We start from the raw sequence: 19,187 nt of genomic DNA on the forward strand, positions 1-19,187 counted from the left end.
CTTCGAGAGGTTCACAAGGCTCCCGACGAACAACTTGCTCCACCTGGACCGCACCGCAGCTAAGCTGGTAAGCAGCTCGTGGCGCACATCGAATGAATCTTTATTTGCGGCCTCGCTCCGCTTCTTCGCGGAACTTTCTGAGAAAATCCCTCCCACAAGCCGAGAATGTATGCCCTCGAATGTGGGAGAAATTTTGCATACATACCACCCGGGCCCGGGTTACCGGTGTCTATCTCGCTGTGCCGACCTGCCTTGCTGTTTTTCCCTCATCCGTTGCCAGTTGCTAAGAAGCTTGAAAAGTTTGCCCCAAAATGTACGCCAAACTGCTGGCTTCTTTAACCGACGATGCGTCGTTCGGCGTGAGGATTATGCCGGCGATTTTGGACGCCGTTGTTGATGGAACGTGGGCAGGCCTATTTGCCGAAGGATCTCGCTGTTTCAATCTATTCCACCGCTGCCGGAATCGCAAGAAGTGATTCCGGAAACGTACACCGGAACATAAATTTACCTCGCTTATCTTAATTTATATCGTTTTGTTTCCTTCCGCTGTTGGGTGGGCACGTTTGTTCCAGCCTTTGCCACAGCTGTTGCTGACGGAGGCGCTTTTAAAAAGCGGATGTTTATGCTGTTACATTGAAACAGGTGGCGTTCGATTTGGGGGCATATATTTTGGTGGAGTTTCCAGCACCTGAGGAACGTTCCCGTGTTCGTATTTGAGATCAATTGGGAAACAATTCCACCAGCTCTGAAAACCTCCATCAAGTGTGTGTTTCGGAAGCAGAAAGGAGGAGTACATAGACCACGAACACAGAAACTTCCTCTTCGGCGAAGGCTCCATGTGAATTCTAACCCAAAGAACAGCTCGATTAGAAGCCTTCTTGGCGCTTTAGTTTTCGTGAAACCTTCGTAGCCCGCACTTTGGATTGTAAGACAAACATCGGTAATTACAGTCATTACCGACGCCAGTCTCTTTCTCTCTATCTCTCTATCTCTTTTGTTGAAGCAAAGGACTCACACCAGCGCGCCAAATACTGCTTATCATCCGGCGCCATGGTCGGAAGCGTTTCTCCCACGTGGTCGACGCCAGGCTCCAGTGGAGCTCCAATTAATCTTGTTTACATGAGAGCACCACCAGAGGGCCAAAAGGGCCGACTCGGTGATTCATCAAGCCGACCTAATGGGCCGAAAAAGGCCGCCACCGTTTCCGCGAGGCGACGGCCAGCTGCCGTCCAGTGCAGTAGTTCGAATTGATGGGAGCGTGCGAGCTGTCGGCTCCCAGCTCACGTTCCGACTCGGCCCCTTTTTGCTGGAAGGGCTATTAATGAAGATATCGGAGCTACGGCGGTTGGGCAGACTCATCGATCAGACAACCAGGACCGTTCGCCCTGGCGAGATGAGACGCTGCCCTTGTTCACCTGAGCAAACGAGCTGACGCAACACCGTGGGTGTCAACCTGCTCACTGAAGCGGGGCCTTTTATTTGGCGGCAAGCGATGTAATTGACGATCAAAGCACGACCGGAGGGATGTTGAGTGGGGTTTTGTTTTCCGAAAGGTCGGCAGAAAAATACACTTCTCTTTATTTATCTCCGATTTAGCGGAATAAGACGACCAGCGCGACTGAAGGTGTATAGCGCCATTGAGCGGGCTAATGGGAAGTGTGATTGCAAGCGGCAGTACGGACTTTGTCGACACGGGTGTAAGCTTAGGCGAATTAGCGCTTGGACCTTCACTCCATCACCCGTACACGGAGAGCGCTGATTGCCTATCAATTACAAGCCATTTTGTTCAAATGTGTGAAGCTTAACGAACAACATAATGTTGATATTGTAGGTGTCTGTAATAAGTTATTACACGGTACATTATACCTGCAGATTACATACAAGATTTGTTGAAGAAGGAACTCTATTACAGAGCCAAATGAAGTAAGTAAATTGAAAAAGCTTCAAGCGTTGTCATAAAACTTGAAACATGAAAATGTTTAAACGTGGCATTTGCCACGTGCTTTATCGACATGGGTGTAAACGTAGTCAAATTATCTCTTAGACCTTCACTCCGTCATCCGTACACGGAATGTGCTGATTTCCTATCAATTGCAATCCATTTTCTTCATGAAGCTTAACGAACAATGTAATGTTGATAATAAAAAGTGTTTATAAAAGGTTATTACACGGTACATTATACCAGTGTTGAAGAAGGGACTCTGTAATACAAAGCCAAATGTCGTAAGAAAATTGAAAATGCTTCAAGCAATGACATTAAACTTTTTAGTAGATGCCATAGTGCAAATGTTTAAAGGTGACATTCGCTGCATCATATAAAATTGGAGTCGTCATTACCATTCATAAAAAGCTTCACATGAGCAATATTCCGTTTGGGGTTTAATGTTCATTCGATCAAATGCGCAAAACACCACTTTACACGTACGAAGGTTTATGAATTAAAGCTCAAACACAGCGTTCAGGAATGCCAACCTACAGCTTACACATGGAAATCTCGCGTAGGATACTTGGAAAAATTGCAAACGTACCCGCCGAACGAGCACTCGGAAAAACCACATGACGAGTTTCATCACTGGTTTTTGTTGCATCTTTTCCCCTTTTTCATCGTTCACATTTGTGCCCGCACTCGAAAGCGAAAATGTACGCCCAACACGAGCAGATTCCTCGAGAAAAGAGCGATTTCGGTCGAATCAGCGACTACGGAGGAATGCAATTGAACCGATCATCTTTAAATGCTCCATTTCCAACCAAACCACCTCCCCGGAGGGCTCGAAGGTTCGGAAGCTAAGACACACATCAAACACAACCGAAAGCGTGCAGGATTCGGTCTTTGTTTCCGTCTCCTACACGCAACCAACTCGGGCACACATACAGCCGTTTTTTATGCATTCATTCACATATTTTCCGCCACTTTCCCGGTACTGTATGTGTTGGCGCGGAAAAGCGATAGCAGATTGTTTTGCTCGAGCTTCTTGGAGCCGGTTGTGAAGTCATGTCAGTGTCGCTAGAGAGAGAAAGCTGTGCTATTTGCTTTGTTGTTACGAGAGAGAGAGAGAAGAGAAAGATTTATTTGAGCTCGCTAGGCCCTAAAGGGCACCCGGATTTGCATGTTCTGGGACCAACGAAAAGAACGCAGAAGAAGCAACAAAAAAATGGGCCCAAACATGGGCCACTTTCCAATCGGGCGCTTTCCTTCAAAACCTCCCCACGACGAATGAATGTTTACCCAAGCGTGGTGTTCCTTTGACACAATCGAAAATTCAATTCAGCGAAACACGAGCCGCAGGACACGTCATCGAAAGGGGTCCTTTTTTGGGGAACGGGAACACGACAGAACAGACAGGCAGGATAAAGGAAAGCGCACTTTCGCACCCGCCATTTGTACGATGCAGGATTTCATTTTTCCCGTGCTGGTGTTGGTGATTTCCTGCGCCTGTCTACCTGTTGGCGAACGGTGCGTTTTCGCTCTGCTCAGAATACTGCGAAATCACTGCAGGAGGGAATGGAGATGAAAGGACCTTCCACGGAAACGCCTCGACAGGTGAATGGGTATCCGTTTTGCATCACCGGAAGCTTGCTGGCGGGAATGCGATGGAATTTTCCGCCATTCGCAATGCACCGCGTTGCAATAGCCGCGCGATTCTGATCCTTGGGGCTGGTGTTCGTTTCATCAACCAGAATTTATGGCCCCGAGGGTGAACCAATCGTCCCAAAAATCGATAATTGATGGCGGGGTTTGACGAGAAACCGGAAGTGCTACCGATTGTGGAATGTTTTTCGCGTGCGTTTTTTTTTCTGTTTCCTTTTTCAAACCTCCCTCATCGATGGCAGATGGGTTACAGCTGGTTGAGCTGGCTCGGGGGAGTTTGAAAAACGTGCGCGCGTGTGCTGCTAACTCCCGTGACAGTCCCGGTTCCGGTTGGCTGTCATCCATGATAACCGAATTCATCAAACACAGCCTTTTTACCCAGCACGTCAGCAGCGCCCCAGGGGCGTTTAATTGCAGGTGGGTGCTCATAAATTTCCAACTCCAGTATCGGTTACAATCATTACACGCGCCGCTGTGGGCGTGTGGAGTGAACAGCACACACTCACAGCACAGGCGGAATAAATTTGGTCCACCACCCACCCAGAGGGTGGCATTCATTATTAGGATGTACAGGTGATATGTTTCATCTTCTCTCACAAACGAACGCGGCCGTAAAACAAGGTGTCGTAACCCTTCTGCACGCGCGCTGTAACCGAAGGCGACGGAAGCGCTCCATTACATAAGCTCGCAACAAAATGAGCATTAGTTCCGATTAGCTTTCCTCTTGCGCAGTTGTTTCACGCACCCGGTGCGCCTTTTCAAGGGGTTGGCCTACCCAAGCATATCGATCCGGGCCGACCGATTAGCCGGAGGTAGATGAAGACCCCAAGACCTGTCTGTCGAGCTAATGGAATAAGCGTGCCTGGCGAGGATCATCCATCTCACGGCAACTTTCGCTCTGTTGGAGCTCGCTAGAGAAGCTGCAGCAGTTGCGGACACTGACGCCTTTCACTGGCAAAACGAGCGAAATGGTTGCACCGAAGCACAACCGTTGCATAACCGGTCTGAGTGCACTACAATGGCACCTGACGGGGTGCACAATTTGCCGCCAACGGTTTTTTTTGCTTTCCATGCGTTCTCTTTTCTTTGTATGACCGTGGTTTTTTTTATTTATTCTCCTTCACTCAACTTCGGTGTGGAGAAAAATCGCCAACCCACCACCATGGGGTGCCTAATTTGGGGTAGTGTCACAAAAGCTCCACTGCCACCCGAAAGCTCAATGAACGGACACTAATCGAGGCGTTGAGCAAACGAGGCTCAATTTCGTTTGGCAAAGGAGGAAAAAAAAACAAGCACACACCCGCCGAAAATTGGCCATTCGGTGTGGTGATTAATTGTAGCGCGAAGTTGCGCAATACGACCGCATTGGGTAACCGTTGGGCTTTAATTCTAATGTTCGGGCGGTTCCCCCCGTGCGAGGTGCATTTGTGCACGACTTTCACAAACGGGTGGCACGACCAGCAACCATTCTGCCTCACGACCTGCAAGTGCTCATTTGTGAGGGCTTTCTACAAACATAACGAAAGTAATCAGCAAACCGCCGGCTTCCGCTGGGCACGTTTTCGTGAAAGGGAGCTTTTCCGGACGAGCGAGTGTTTATTTGTATGATCCGGGCCAGCAAGACCCGTCCCGAATGTCTCAACTACACCCGGCCGATGAAGCCGAGATTTCGAAGATAATCAACGTCGCGCTCGTTTCACTCGATCTGCCGCTATAAACGGACGCTCGACGGGGCCGACTGACAGGTCGAACCACGTGGTCTGGGGAATTTGGCGGGGAACGAAATTGCTTTATGGATGTGAGTAATTGCGGCACCTGAGGCAACTCCGAAAGCAATCGAACATTGCTCGTAGGCGTTACGATATGTTTGTAAGCATTACAGCCGGCTCAATTGCGCCTTGAAGCTCGCTTGTGGAGTTGGGAAATTGGATGTACCATTCCCAAAGAACTGTCAATACTTTCCGAAGCGTCTGTCCACACGACACCATCGGCCCTTTTGCTCGTGAATAATTCAGTGTCGCTTGTCGTCGACTTTTGCAGCTCATCGCCAGTAATTTTGGGCGTGAAAGGCAAAGACAGTCCCGGTGTAGCGCGTTAGCGACACCTTAAGGTGTGAAGCAAACCCTGACAACACCCCGGGTAGACTCTATTACGCGCCGTTGCTGAGCATGCAATCTCCGGATATAGCCATTCATCCCACAACCTTCCACCGGATTTTGTGCTCAATCGAAAGCCGATTAGTGTGGCCGTGTATCGAGCGTGAATATCTTCAAGCAGTCGATCTCTCGGGGGAACGGATTTTCCACGAGATTCGTAGTCGGTGTATCGTGAACTCCTTCCGAGAGCCACGTGAAACCGGCACCAAGATCCCGGAACAGTGCAGATAAAGCGTTACCTTATTGGCTCAATCGAAATCCGGTATTGTGCGCTCGGTGTCCTAGATTCTGGCACATCTCAAACATGCAGCAGGCTCACTCAACTCCTTCAAGAGCGTTCGTTTTCCGTGTGTTTCAAGTGTGTCTCCGGCATCGAACGACCAGCACGGGTGACACAAAGAAACATCCCCGTGCCAAGGGTAGCATCCATTTCCCGGAATTAATCATGCTTAGGAACGCCGAGCAAGCGATTACCATCCTGCGAGATTCGTTTTTGCGGATTGAAATCAATCAAAGAAACACGCTAGAGGCGGAAAACATGCAGCACGCTGCAGAATGGCCCTCGTGCGGACGTAGCAATCGAGTTTCTTTGAAGTAAATGTCGCTTAATCCTCGTGAGCTGATTAGCAGGAAGGTAGCAACCGACACGGGCGGTGAAGGGTACATGCGAACCGATGCTTAAATCGCATTAATCCCAAGCTCCTGCGGGTTTGTCAAAGAATCTCAAATCTCCAGGTGCTCGCAGGTGCCGTAGACGTACGGGGAATTCTTCTCGAACCTCACCTTGTCGTGCAATAAAAGACTACACCAACACCGACGTGGCAAGTATGCTTCCGTCCTCGCAGAACAATGGAAACGTAAATCACTGCAAATCGATCAATCTACCCATTTGCATACGACACCTTTCACCTTCGCCCAAGCCGAAGGCAAACGAGCGCTGCTTTTGATTAGTTTGTTGCCCATACGCTCCCGGTCGTCCTTTCGCGCAAGGACAATATTTACCACTCGTCAGTGTGCACGGTCGGCAGAGTCCCAGGTTCGCCTTCACGCTCGCATTTTCTCCACCAGAAGCGATTTGATAAGCGTCACGTATCCGTGGGCCGTCTCGGTACGTGCCATGGCAGCGAGGATACGATAAATGGACCAACGGCACGCCATGGTGGTGGGTTTGGAGGCCAACATCGAGACCGGAGAAATCACGGGTTCCTGCACAGAGTGCAAGTTTCACTTCACCTTACAGCAGTAGAATTCCAGGAAGTTTGTTCGACGACTCGTCCCGAACCCGGATGGAAGCGTTTCGGATGCCTTTCTGAGGCAGTGAAGCAGTAACTGCAGTGATGCTTATGATTCATGCAAAAGCTCAGTGAATACAACAAAAAAACGCCAAGCTATTGCTGGCGGAGATCTATCGCACTGATGGCTGAAACGATACCTGCGCTACCGGTAAACCGAACCCGTAGAACGTTTTCTCGTACCGAAACGAAGCTGGGCCACTGATAGTTTTATAAGTTGCTCTTGGAAGCTCACTTCTCCCCGAAAAGGACGCTCCTTTTCCGTGAAAAACCGGACGCCGGTTCATCATGCCCATCATCGAACCGTCTTTTAACTTTCAACAAGCTTCATCTTTAAGTGCGCGCGATTCGGACGCACCATGCTCCCGACGACCCTGGGTAGGCCGGGAAAACTGCCGCAGGCTGAGCGGGAAAAGTTTTCCAATAACTCAAAAACGCTCATAATGAATATCACCAGGGCACCTCCTAGGGCACCGCGCTGGTCAAATTCACGCTTTTCTCCTACTTTAAATAGCTCTGATTCTGTTTCGGGTGGACGAAGGCATCTCCAAGACGTTCGCTTTGATTAAAAACTTAATCCAATGCCCGGTATCGTGAAAGGCGCGCAGGACGATGCTAATGGCATCCTTGCAATGGGCTCTAGCCTCGGTATTTCAGCGTCGTCTCCCTCGTGAATGCCTCTCTGGAGGTTCGCGGAAACACTCAAACAGTACCACGCTATAAATCAGCTCGGTCATAGCACAATGGAACTCGCTACTTGGACGCGAACCGTACGGCGAACTCGCTGCAATGCACTTGCATTTACAATTCCGCAGGAAATGGGAAGCGGGCTGCAAGACCGCAAAGTGCATTACGCTTGAAACAAGGCGCCATAATAACGAAACATTGAAGGAATTACAAACTCTCCCAACCTGCGTCGTATAACGCTTCGTTTGCCACAGGATTGTCCTGTTGCATGAAGCCGTCCTATCCATGCTCCAGCAAGCTGCCAGCAGCTCTGATGTCGTTATCACGTGACGACACGCTGTGTGATACATTTATCAATCCTCCGGATGTCCTCACTCCGTTTGTGCAGGTGCCACTCGCAGGTGTTCCACCCGGGAGCCTTCGAAAACTGAAGCATACAAAGTAAACCGAGCGGCTAAATTACACCACAAGAACGAGACCGTGTTCAATGCGAATACTAGCATTGATTTACCAAACCTTGCTTCAATTTATTGCGTCCAAGTGGTGGAAAAATAATGAGCCACACGCAACACGCACGCACCTCCATCGATTCTGGCCCGGCGTACTCTCAGACATCCAGACAAGAGCACGTTTGGGGCCGTTTACGATTCCACCGCACGTCCGGTACGACAACACCGATGGGTGAGCCTGTTTGATTTGCACGGTTTTATGACATTAGCCATCGGCTCGACAGCGCGTTACTCATCTGTATGCATGTTGATAACGGAGCTCAGGAGAATTTGGAGGACTTAGAGGAGAACGTAGAGGACGCGCACGGAGATATAGCAGCAATCAAACCGAATCGAATGCTATCAAGAAAATCCATCACAGCCCTTCTCCCGACCACTGGTATTGGCTTTATTTGCCAAGAAGCTGTCGTCGCTTCCGGACGATGAAGCACGCCCACACAGGAACCGGGTCTTTGTAGGTCATAATTCACACCGACTGCTAGAATGGAGGCGCGTGCCGCAGGCAGTTATCGCCTCGGTGGGGAGTAACCATCACAGCTGTCTTTACTACCGTCCACCGTCGAACAAAGAGACGTGTGCCGAAATCGGTTTTATTGCAGATGAATTGAGTACACCGTCATACGGGTGTCCACAGCGGTACGCAATGCTACCGCTAGAGGGCGTGTGTGGCAGAACGAGTGACGTTTATTTGATGGCGTGAAAGCAAACAGGTGGGCCGGTTCTAACACCTGCTGAAACCGGAACCGGAAGCTTCGGTTCGCTCTTGTCCTGCTGCCTTAAATCAGCTTCCGCCAGCGAACCAAACAGACGTCCGGGTTTTGACAGCAATAAAATTGAATCCGTTAGCTTAACCGTGCCACATCTTCCGGCTGGCTTTCCGCTTCCACTGGCCGATTAGGCAGATGGAGACCGGTTTCGGTTTCGAGATTAGTTTGTTTGGTTGGTATTCGGATATGTTTCTCCCTGCCCATCACGCTCTGTCTCTCAGCGCTTTGAGACATAAAGGCACGGCGCGTTTAAACAGGATCGACAGAATCAACCCTCGGCGCGGGTGTATCGAGACAGAAAATTGATACTTCCTTCGACAGCGTGTGATGCTCGAGGCAAAATCCCATCACCAGCACTCGCTCCAGCGCTTCTTATGCGCAGGCTGAAGTGAAGCAGGCAATCGAGCAGATGGACCATTTCCTGCCTCGCTCAACGAGCGCTAGAGCTGACGGCGATTACTTCCGCAAACCGAGATGCTGCGCGTTTTGGGCAGGTTCCGGGAAGCTGCCGTCTCGTGTCCTCCAGGGGGTGCTGCTGACGAGCTTGACCGAGGCATGGTCTGAAGTCCCCTGGAGGCCAAAACGTGGCGCCGGTCTGCCTCCGTCAATGCCGGAGCCGGAGGGATGTGGCATATTTGGGCGCAAAATATTTGCTCGCTCGAGCAAACACGCCCGGTGTGTGCTGTGTAAACAGAGGGGGAAACTAGAAGGGGTGGTGGTCATATCCTGCACCCCTTAAGGGGGGTGGGTGGTGAGTCCTTGGGGTGGAGGAGTCCTTTTGCCATTCGTAGGAGGGCTTTTTTTTTCTCGCCCTAAGTCAGCCAAATAAGCGATGTGACTGGAAACTCAATCCAGCTTCTTCAGTGCATCTGGACTGACCATACCTCATCCCGTTGACGGCCCTTAGCCCTAGGCGTGTGGGAAACCCGATCGCTCCCACCCCCCCTCCCCTCTCCCTCCAAACATCCCATCCTCGAGCCGTTGACTGATTGGCCGAATGTGACACTATTTTGGCATTCTCGGCTTCTGTGTGCTCCATTTCCATGCTACTCCTCCTTCACTTGTGCAACAGAGCACAACCCAATCAACCTCCAGCGAGTGTGGGTTGTGGAGATTGCCGACCAAAGATTGGCCTCCCACACACCCACACACGCATGAACGGAGGAAATTCATTGCAAAGACCGCCTGGTTGCCCGCACACGGAAGGATACGTACCAGGCACAATCATATGTTTGATGGCGTTGGGACTTTCCCGTAAGGGTTCTTACGAGTCGGCTCGTTTTTTTTGCTTCTCTCTCTCTCTCTCTCTCTCTCTCTCTCTGTCTCTCGCTGGCATTTGTCGCCTTGGAAAAATGGCTACTCCACAACGAGACGACACTCTCAGCAAGCGACCCATAAATCGTACCCATCGTGACGTGTGGCAGCGGGAAACCATTATCGTGTTAAGCACTCGACTTTGTTTTTATTTTTTGCATGCGATGGGTTACCTCTGGAACAAAAATTCCCGTATTCTTTTTCGGGACGGGCGCCTCGAGACCTATCCGCGCTATATATCTTGCGAAGGCTGAGTGTGAGGCGCAACGGTCAAATCAAATACATTCGTCACTTCAATGTCTCCGTACGAGGGCTAGAGATGTCGCTTCGGGTGCAATCGAAATGAGCGGATCTAAACTATTGCCCATAAATTATTCCGTAACAGATCTTCATCTAACCCTGTCGTGTTTGGTTGGGATTTTTTTTTGCTGAATATCACGATAGTTTCGGCTCATCTGACGTTATTTGCGTTTTTTTTGTGAACACCATAAATGGGCCGCAACTTTCTAGAACATCAAATTAAACGAGAAAAAAACCCGCATTTGAATTTTGCGATGTTCAACCACGGGTGAAAATCAGGTCAGTGAATAAAGGAAAGTCTTCCGCCGTTAGCAGGATGCGCTCGAAATATCATTTCGATTTCCGTTATCGCGTGTCATGGCAACAAGTGACAAACAGTGGCCGGACTCTACTCTACTCCCAGCACAGCCACAAACGGGCGAAAGTTGTGCGTACCATTTTTTTTTCTCTCCCAAAGTTATCTACCACTCTACCTCAAGGTCACAACGTTGCCAGGATCCTGTCGTGAGCGGAAACAGGACACACAAAAAAAAGCAGACTTCGAAAAGGTGTAAACGTTCACCGCGTGTAGAAGGAAGGGCTCCATTTTTGCAGCATTTCCATCGACTTCTCGAGACCTGCAAACTGTGCGTCATACAGATGACGACACTCCCAGGCGTAGAACAGGCTGGCGATCGATGGTCTAGACTCCTCGCGAATTTCCCAAACGGCCACTACCGGTGGGGACAAAAACCTGCAGCTGGAAAAAGGCGTACACCCAACTTTTCCACCGAGCTTCCTCGACAAAGGCCGAGCTCGAGGGCATTGGATGGCATCGAGTGGATTCTAGTTCGCAAACAGAATGAACACAGAGAAAAAATAACGACAAAGAGTTTGCTTTCCGTTCTTTCTCTTGATGCCGTTTTGCTCGCTCTTCAAAAGCTGGCCCCAACATCGCACAGCGTGCCGTCGAGAGTGCTTTGTCGAGGCGTACCGGAAAGTATACACCGTAGTATACTGCTTGCGATACTTGTTTGTGCTGCAGCACGCGAAATTAAAATACCTTCCCTCGACGTGACCCCAACGGGGCGTAGCGGATGTCGAACTTATGCACACTTTCGGGACAGGGAAAATTATGAGCTTGCGTGCAGCCATAGCCGTAGCAGCTGTCAACACCTGTTAACGGGCCGTGTGTGCCTGTGAATCGATTTTCCGGAGCGCGCTTTTCCGCTCGAGTGACGCGCGAGCGTTCGCTTATTGACAGTAAAAGGCATCACCGGCGTGCGGTAAATAACCGTTTGCATCTAATTCCGCTGAGCTTCAAGAGACGGGATCTATTTCACCGCAAGGTGTCCTCTCGGCAGAGGACGCATTACGGAGCATGTTCTAATAAGCGGCTTTTGCTGAGTCAGACGTACGTTCGCGTTTTGGGGAAGATAATCGTATTACCGTCAGGTGCAAGGAAATATCACGCCATCTTCATTCTGGAGGTGTTGTTCGTCCGCTTTTACCGGGAAATTGGAATCTCTTGGCTGTGATGGACAAAATGAAGTCTCAAAATGTACACTCGCTGACTTTTTTGGCCGGGAACACAACGAACCACAGCCCATTGTGTTAAGGAACCGCAGGTTCACAGGCAGATAAGGAGTACGAACCGTTTCCAGCTCCAATCAACCAGTCAGGATTCATCCTCACGACGGTCCATTCTCTCCTCCACAGCCGGATCAATTACAACACCACTTCACAATGAAGGATTCATGGCGGGCAAATTAATTTCCCACTCACGCGAACCCACTTCGCCCGCGTGAAGGGATGTCAAGTTTGTGGTAAGCCACGAGGTTTTGCAGATTCGCTGGGGCACCTTCAGCATTTTGCGATTAGAAACCAGGCACCGAAGGCCAACCCGCCCGCTACGTTCTGGAATGTCAATTTCCACCGCACCGCGAGTCGTTGGAGCTTTTGGCGATTGTTTTCCCATCGCTGGGGGTTGGAAAATAGCTCCATTGAGCAGACCTGGGTTGGTAATTTCTCCCCCCCCCCCTGCAGGAAGTCAATAATGAAAAGCCAGAACACCAGAGCTCCCCAGCGTCACGTGGGGTATTTTTAATCATTCAACACAGTTCGAGCGCGAATAAACCCGCCATTGCGGCAAACCCTACTGAAACGCCGGACCGTTGGTGAATGGGTGAAAGGGATGGGCCAAAAAGCGAAAGGGCAAAGAAAAGCGCTTTCTTTCTCGTTAAAGAAACGGCTTGCGCTTCTTTTTTTTTGGGGGGAAAACTTGAAAAAAAGCGCACACACAGCCCGCCTGGGGCAGCTTCGAAAGCTCGAGTCCTTGTGCCGCCTACAACGGCTCGCGGAACACGATAAGAGCCCACGATATAATGGGTGCCGGAGAACGGTGGCATGATAAATGAATTGGCACCGCTCACGTGGAGAGCCGGAGGTTTTTGGTGTAACTTTTCGGGTGGGATGGATGAAAAGAATCTCAGCTCAGTTGACACAGCGCGCGAGCATGTCGGTTTTGGCTTCGTGGAATGTTTCGAGGCATACTGCATTGCCGTGGGATAGCGAACCCCTGGCAAGCTGGGAAAGCGAAATGGAGGAGCTCGAATAATGGGAAGAAAAAGAAAGACCCACGGTGGAAAACATTCCGATACCAATCAGAGCGCTTGCGGCGATGAACTCCCAGAGCTCGAGTGGCTCTTGATCTGGCAGCTCACGCACGGGACGGTAAAAATCCTTATCCAGCATTCAAGCAGCGCCTTTCAGACTCCCACACACACACACACACACACACTCGCCAACATTGGCTCGTTGGGTCGTTGGGGTTTTTCGGCCGGTTTTAATGAAGATTTATTGGAACCGAGTGATGAAAGCGTAGCGGACGGAAACGCGACAGCACGGACTCTGGCTGGACGAGAACATGCGGTGATGAGCATTCCTGTTGAATTATTGATTTCGTTAGCTCACTCGTTATTACTGCACCCGGCATACGATCGTGCTGGGTTTTGGGGGCAACAAAAGAAGAGCAAACACCCACCAAAATCGTGAACATCCAAGAAAGCTCGCTAACGGGCCATTTTTTTTTTTTGCCAGCTCGCTTGGAGCGATTCTAAGGAGCTCAACCATCGAGCCGGCTCGATTGAAGGCGGAATGCTAATCAAGATCGAAACCGGCACTGGTACTCGTCGGAAAAGCCACCGGTTCATTCGAGCGGAAGAGACCGGCCATCCTGGTTGCGAGGGCGTTTTTTGAAAGCTAACGGACGTGGCACGTGGGAAGTTGCAGCCAGTGCTAATTTGTGGCAATTTGCGAGGACAAGAACAGGGCCATTTCCAGGAGCGAGAATGTCAATCAAAACCACAGCACTGGGGAGCTAGAACGCCTGCATAATCCTTCTGGTTTGCAGCCAACACTCTGGTTGCTTTGCGGCGATTCGGTTTCTTGGATCGTCACCTCGAGTTAACGATGTTTGTGGGATGCAGCGACGAAGTCTCTTTCTAGAAGCATGGCTTTTCCTTTTTCTCATGGCTGTTTGAATTTTAAATTCCAAGAAAACTAAACCATCTGCTATCGTTGGAATAAAATCATCGTAATTGCTTCCCAGGCGATAGCTGAAGTTGTCAGTAAAAAAAACGCTGATCCAGGAAGCGCCAATCAACAGAATTCAACTCCAACGTTTAGGTTTCATCCTTACAAAAGCCCCCATCCATGCGTTATGGCACCACGCCAGTAGCTCGAGCTCTACGGGCGTGCTTTTACCAGGGCAATAATCCAAGCCACCGCCACCAGCATGAAGCAAAAATATTACACAATTGCGCCGATTATTGCCACCACCAGCGAAAGGTGTGTTTATGTGGAACCAACGTTCCTTTCACCGCGTAGGATTTTCCGGAAAAAACCCGGCCCATCCACGGCTCGTGAGCAGCGGTTCTAACACGAGCGCTACGCCAACCGGAAAAGCACCGGCAAGGAATTTATGCGTTACCGCATGCAGTGCACCAATGCAGTCTCGGCGCAACCGTCGCTTTCATTTGTTCTACTTTCATTACGTCCGAAAGGTGCGGTGGACCGGTTGCAATGATCGCAGAAAGGCGAACGATCCGCTGGCAAAGCAGCTTTTAATTATCCTCGTTTTGTGATATTTGTTATTTCACTTGACAGAAGCCTGTCAAGTGCTCCCGACGTGACCCATCATGGTGGGGTTGAAAGTTTACCCACGCCATATCGCTCTAAATCTGAGGAGAGATACAGATACAGCTCGAGTCATATTTTTCGTCCATTTTGGAAGTTCGCAGTTCGCTCCACAGACCATTACGAGGACTAGCTTGAAAGGTGAACGAATCTCGACACGGCAGCCCGGATCGGATCGGACTTTCCCGAGTTTGGTAGCTGGGGTTTTGTTTAATTACTTTCGATTTCCTGCCCCCAACGTCGGGCTCACGGAGGAAAGCGGATTGAACATCAAACGAAGCACGCTCCGGTACCGTGCCACATAATTGGCTGTAATGTCGGATTAAACAAGCGCAAAAAAAGCGCACGCCGGTGCGGGCTTTTGACGAGTACGCTTTTTCGTGGTAATAATTCAATCGATAATCGCTCACCACCGCCGGGGCGGATGTGGAGTCGACAGCAGTTGGTTTACTACCCCGCTCTGAGCTGAATCTGAGCAACAGGCAGACCTTCGACTCTATCACAGTCCGATAGCGAGTGAGAGCAAAAGAGATGCTGGAGAAAATAATACATCACTAAGCTTTCGCCAACAAAGGGCGGTGTGGTGAGTGATCCGGATTTGTAAAAGCATCCCGCGTCCCGATGTATTATTCATGTTTTTTTTTCCTCCTCAACTCGGGGTGGTTCTGTTTTTTCTTTTTTTTCGTTACTATCCACTTCATCCTCCAGTTCGCCGGATTTGTGCGGGCGCCCTCTTGCAACAAAGCGAGACGTTGCCGCTGCTTCCTGGCGGGTGCCGATGCCGATTTTCAATCACTTCGGTCGATGCCGGCGAGAGGCGCGAGCTTTATGCGTCGATTTTATGACGTGCCACAGCTCCCGGTACGTCAATCACGTCTGAAAAGTCGTCCAGCGGGACTACCGGGCCACGAAACCGAGGACGAAGACTGCCAAGGGACTGCGTGCGAGCTTGGGCATGGGAATGGAACAAATTTGATGCGCCATCGGTTTTGCTCGCACGCGATAATGGGGCTCCATTCTCCACCCCGGGGATGGTCCTTTTGTTCGATATCCTCGTCATCCTCGTGGAATAGAGATTGACTTGGTTTTTGGGCTTGGTGGCGGTTTTTGTGCTGCCCATTCTACCGGTGTTAGGCATTTGCCAGAATGTCCGATCCCAATAGTTCCCCGAAGTCTGCTCGAACAATGTGCCACGCAACAACAACAAAAAAACAGGGAACTTCTCGAGGAAAAATGGAACAAACAGAAATCGAGGATGGTCGAGAAATGGATTTCATTCGACTCCAAACTTGACACAATCACCTCTCCCGTTGCTAACGACGAGCTGCTCCAGAAAAAGGAAATGTGGGTGAATAGAAAAAATAAAGCAGAAATAATAATTTGGTCCAAAAAATCCTACTACTGTGGAAAGCGAGAAAGAGAATGAAACCCTTCTTTCTGTTCACTCTCTCTCTCTTTCTGACCCGTATCATCCAATTATTGCCCTGGCGGGATCAAACCCTACACAAGCCGCTCAAGCGTCCGTCAAAAAGGATTCCTCGTGTGACCCTCCAAGCGGCTTGCTGGTAGATGTGTAGATTGGGATAATTTTGAGTGAAGTTGATCTACTGAACTCTCCCAAAAAAGGATACCAAAGACGCGTGCCGTCTACTGACGATGATGACGCCTGACGTGGGTCCTCGGAGCAAAGGCTGAAGGCATCCGTTGTGCCTTTTTTCCCACCCCAAAATCCCAATGTGAGCGGCTCATAAAGGCTTCCCCTTTTACATCTGCATCCCGGTGGTGTAAATTTCCATTTTTAAAGCCAAACCACTTCATCACCTTAATCAGATTGCGCAATGTCGTAAGTGGCCCCACGCGGGTACCCGGCTGGAACTGGAAAATCTTCCCAATCCACCCTTTCGATTCCACCGTATAACGCCGCCATTGCACCTTCAGGTTCCTGATGCAACTGCGCCGTAACACTCGCTCGGCATCGAAACATCGAAGCACCAAACCGGTGGCCATCAAGCGGCAACCCATTCCACCCTGTGTTTCCGCGTTAAATCATGCACCCGTTATCATAAACGCCTGCTCTCGCTCTCGTGCTTCGTGCAAGCGCCTGACAGATGCCGAACACGTGCGTGGCTTTGGGCAATCACTTTCACCGCTTCTATCGCGCCAAGCTGAACTTCAAAACATCGCTCGTGTGACGCAACGGCGTTCGAGCGGTGGTACCTGAACTTGAAGCTAGCCGATGGTCGAGGTGGCCGTTCGCCACTGTTTTGGGGCCAGCATTTCCTGCTGATGTAACACGCTGGAAGGTTGCTTATCAGCCAGTGTACGTTGGGTGCGACGCCCACCTTTAATACGATTCCACCATAATGTCGATTTATCATGAAATAGTGTCCACGTTGCCGTGGTAAACCTTGGCCGCGTGAATTCTAAAACCAAACGGTTGTGCTCTCAAGCGTTGTGAGGAAAAATTGCAAAATAATTGTTGTGCATTTTCCGGTCGCTCGTTTTCCCCAGGACCTCACGGCAAGCGAACCTTCACCGTTATCTCACTTTTCCAACCGTTCTCGGAAGTGACTTTAACGTTTGTGGCCAATGTTTCGAGCGATGTTTCGAAACGCGATTAATTAAGGCACACACGTTTCTGGGGGGAAAAGAAAAAGAAAAACCGGCCTTCCAGGATTCGCATGTCCGCCAACTGGCCGCGGGTCAAACTTGTGGTCAGTTCAGACCAACACCCACGCCACACACGCAACGCACACACGCAAAACCGTGCCGCGGAAACGGATGCGGCGATGATAAGCGTCCAGCGAGAGAGCGCAACTTTCTCCTCTTGGGCGCATTTGGCTGCAAAACGCTGCGCGACAATCGGAAGCGCATGCCCATCGAACTGGGGGTGGGTAAGAGGGGGTGAGTTTTCACGGGAGAGAGAGTGAAGGTGAGGGCACTCAACCTGAGGCCAGTGAGTGTGAGCAGCGTGATGGATGGTAATTTGTTTGAAGAAGGTACGCGAAAACCGGTCGGCCCAGGGTGGCATCGGAAATTGCTGGTTGATTGCTGCGGCAAGGGGTGGCGCAAAGGGAATGGGGAGGGGAGGAGAAGAAGAGGAGAGGGCTGGTGGGGGGAAGGAGTTGTTCGGACCTTACGTCACACATCACACGGCGACAAAGGGAGTCCCCATTCCTCGTACGCACGCGCTCACCCCATTACGCATTACGCGTGGCAGGAGCTCCCTCGTTAGTGGGGTATCACCCTACCCCTACCCCCTCCTTCCCTTCCTTTTCCAACTCTCCATTTTGCCACTGTTTATATTATCGAGTTTCACTTGAGCGGTTCCGCGGTCCATCGCGCCGGTGTGAACCGGTGTTGGGCGATGGCGGAAGATGAAGCGGAACTGCTGGGGTAATGCGTGAGGATTAGGAGGGGTGGGAAGGAGAGCGGGAGAGGGGGGAGGGGGGGCTCCGGTCGTAGACCCGAGCCGGATGCTGCGGTGGTGACCGGACAAGGACGCCACCACAGGATGGCACGCGTACCGGAAGCAGATGAGACTTAAACCACTTTCATCGCCTTTTAGGTGCTTAATCTCGCAATAAGCTCTGGTTTGGTGAATCGCCATGTTTTTTTTTTCTTTCTTTTTTCACCTGCCCACCCTACGGTGTTGGAACAGACACTACCTAAAACTCGCACGCTTCATTCGTCGTTCGTTTGCATTCAATGAGCGACAGAAACCGGCGAGTTCGCCCATCTAGAGCCCTCGAGAGCTTTACCTTTGCTTGATTGCTAATTCATGCATTCAAGCATTGCCCCAGGGATTCGGACACCCGAAAAGCTGCGGGTGAGCGAGAGGAAGCGGGAAAAGCACCAAATGATTGACATTCAGTTTTCATCCTGCTCTCAGATTTACCGGCGACCAAACCCAACACTTCCTACTGTGAGTTTTTTAAGCCACGTCCCGGAATTCCCGGTGAGCCCGAGAATGCCGACCGCGGACGTTCGAGAGCCACTAATTACCTTCATTGTGTGGTTCCGCTCAGCTTCCGTGTGTCCGTTGCGTTGAAGTGATCGTTTGTCGGTGTTTGACGCTGGTCCGATGAAGTATCGGTTTTGGTTTGACAGCGAGGAGTTTTTGGGTCGGATGACAGCTGTGAAGCTAAGGGGGCACTTTCACCAAAAATCACAGCCAAAATGGATGCCGCACACACACACACACGCACGCACGCACGGTCACACAAAAACACACGCTCTCCGTTTCGTGTCACGCTCGAGGCTTGAAGCTAGCACTTTCTGATCTCCTCACAGCCAGGGTTTGCTTCCGCTCACGTGCACGTGATGCAGACTGCTGCCGGATCTCGACTGGATCACCGAGATCCCGTGGAGGTTCACGCGGGAAGCTTGTCGCGAAA

The 19,187-nt window shown here is 50.6% G+C and overlaps 1 protein-coding gene across 1 annotated transcript in view; it reads right to left on the reverse strand.

Annotated features, from left to right (window-relative positions):
• LOC128728460 (uncharacterized) overlaps positions 1-18,893 on the reverse strand; it is a 32,319-nt gene extending 13,426 nt beyond the window's left edge. The window contains exon 1 of the mRNA XM_053822086.1: positions 18,796-18,893. Coding sequence (XP_053678061.1) covers positions 18,796-18,801 — 6 coding nt within the window. The 5' untranslated portion in view covers positions 18,802-18,893. The remainder of the gene's footprint in view (positions 1-18,795) is intronic.
• Between the last annotated feature and the right edge of the window lie 294 nt (positions 18,894-19,187).

The sequence above is a fragment of the Anopheles nili genome, chromosome X (assembly GCF_943737925.1).
Source record: "Anopheles nili chromosome X, idAnoNiliSN_F5_01, whole genome shotgun sequence".
In the NCBI taxonomy this organism is placed as follows: Eukaryota; Metazoa; Arthropoda; class Insecta; order Diptera; family Culicidae; genus Anopheles; species Anopheles nili.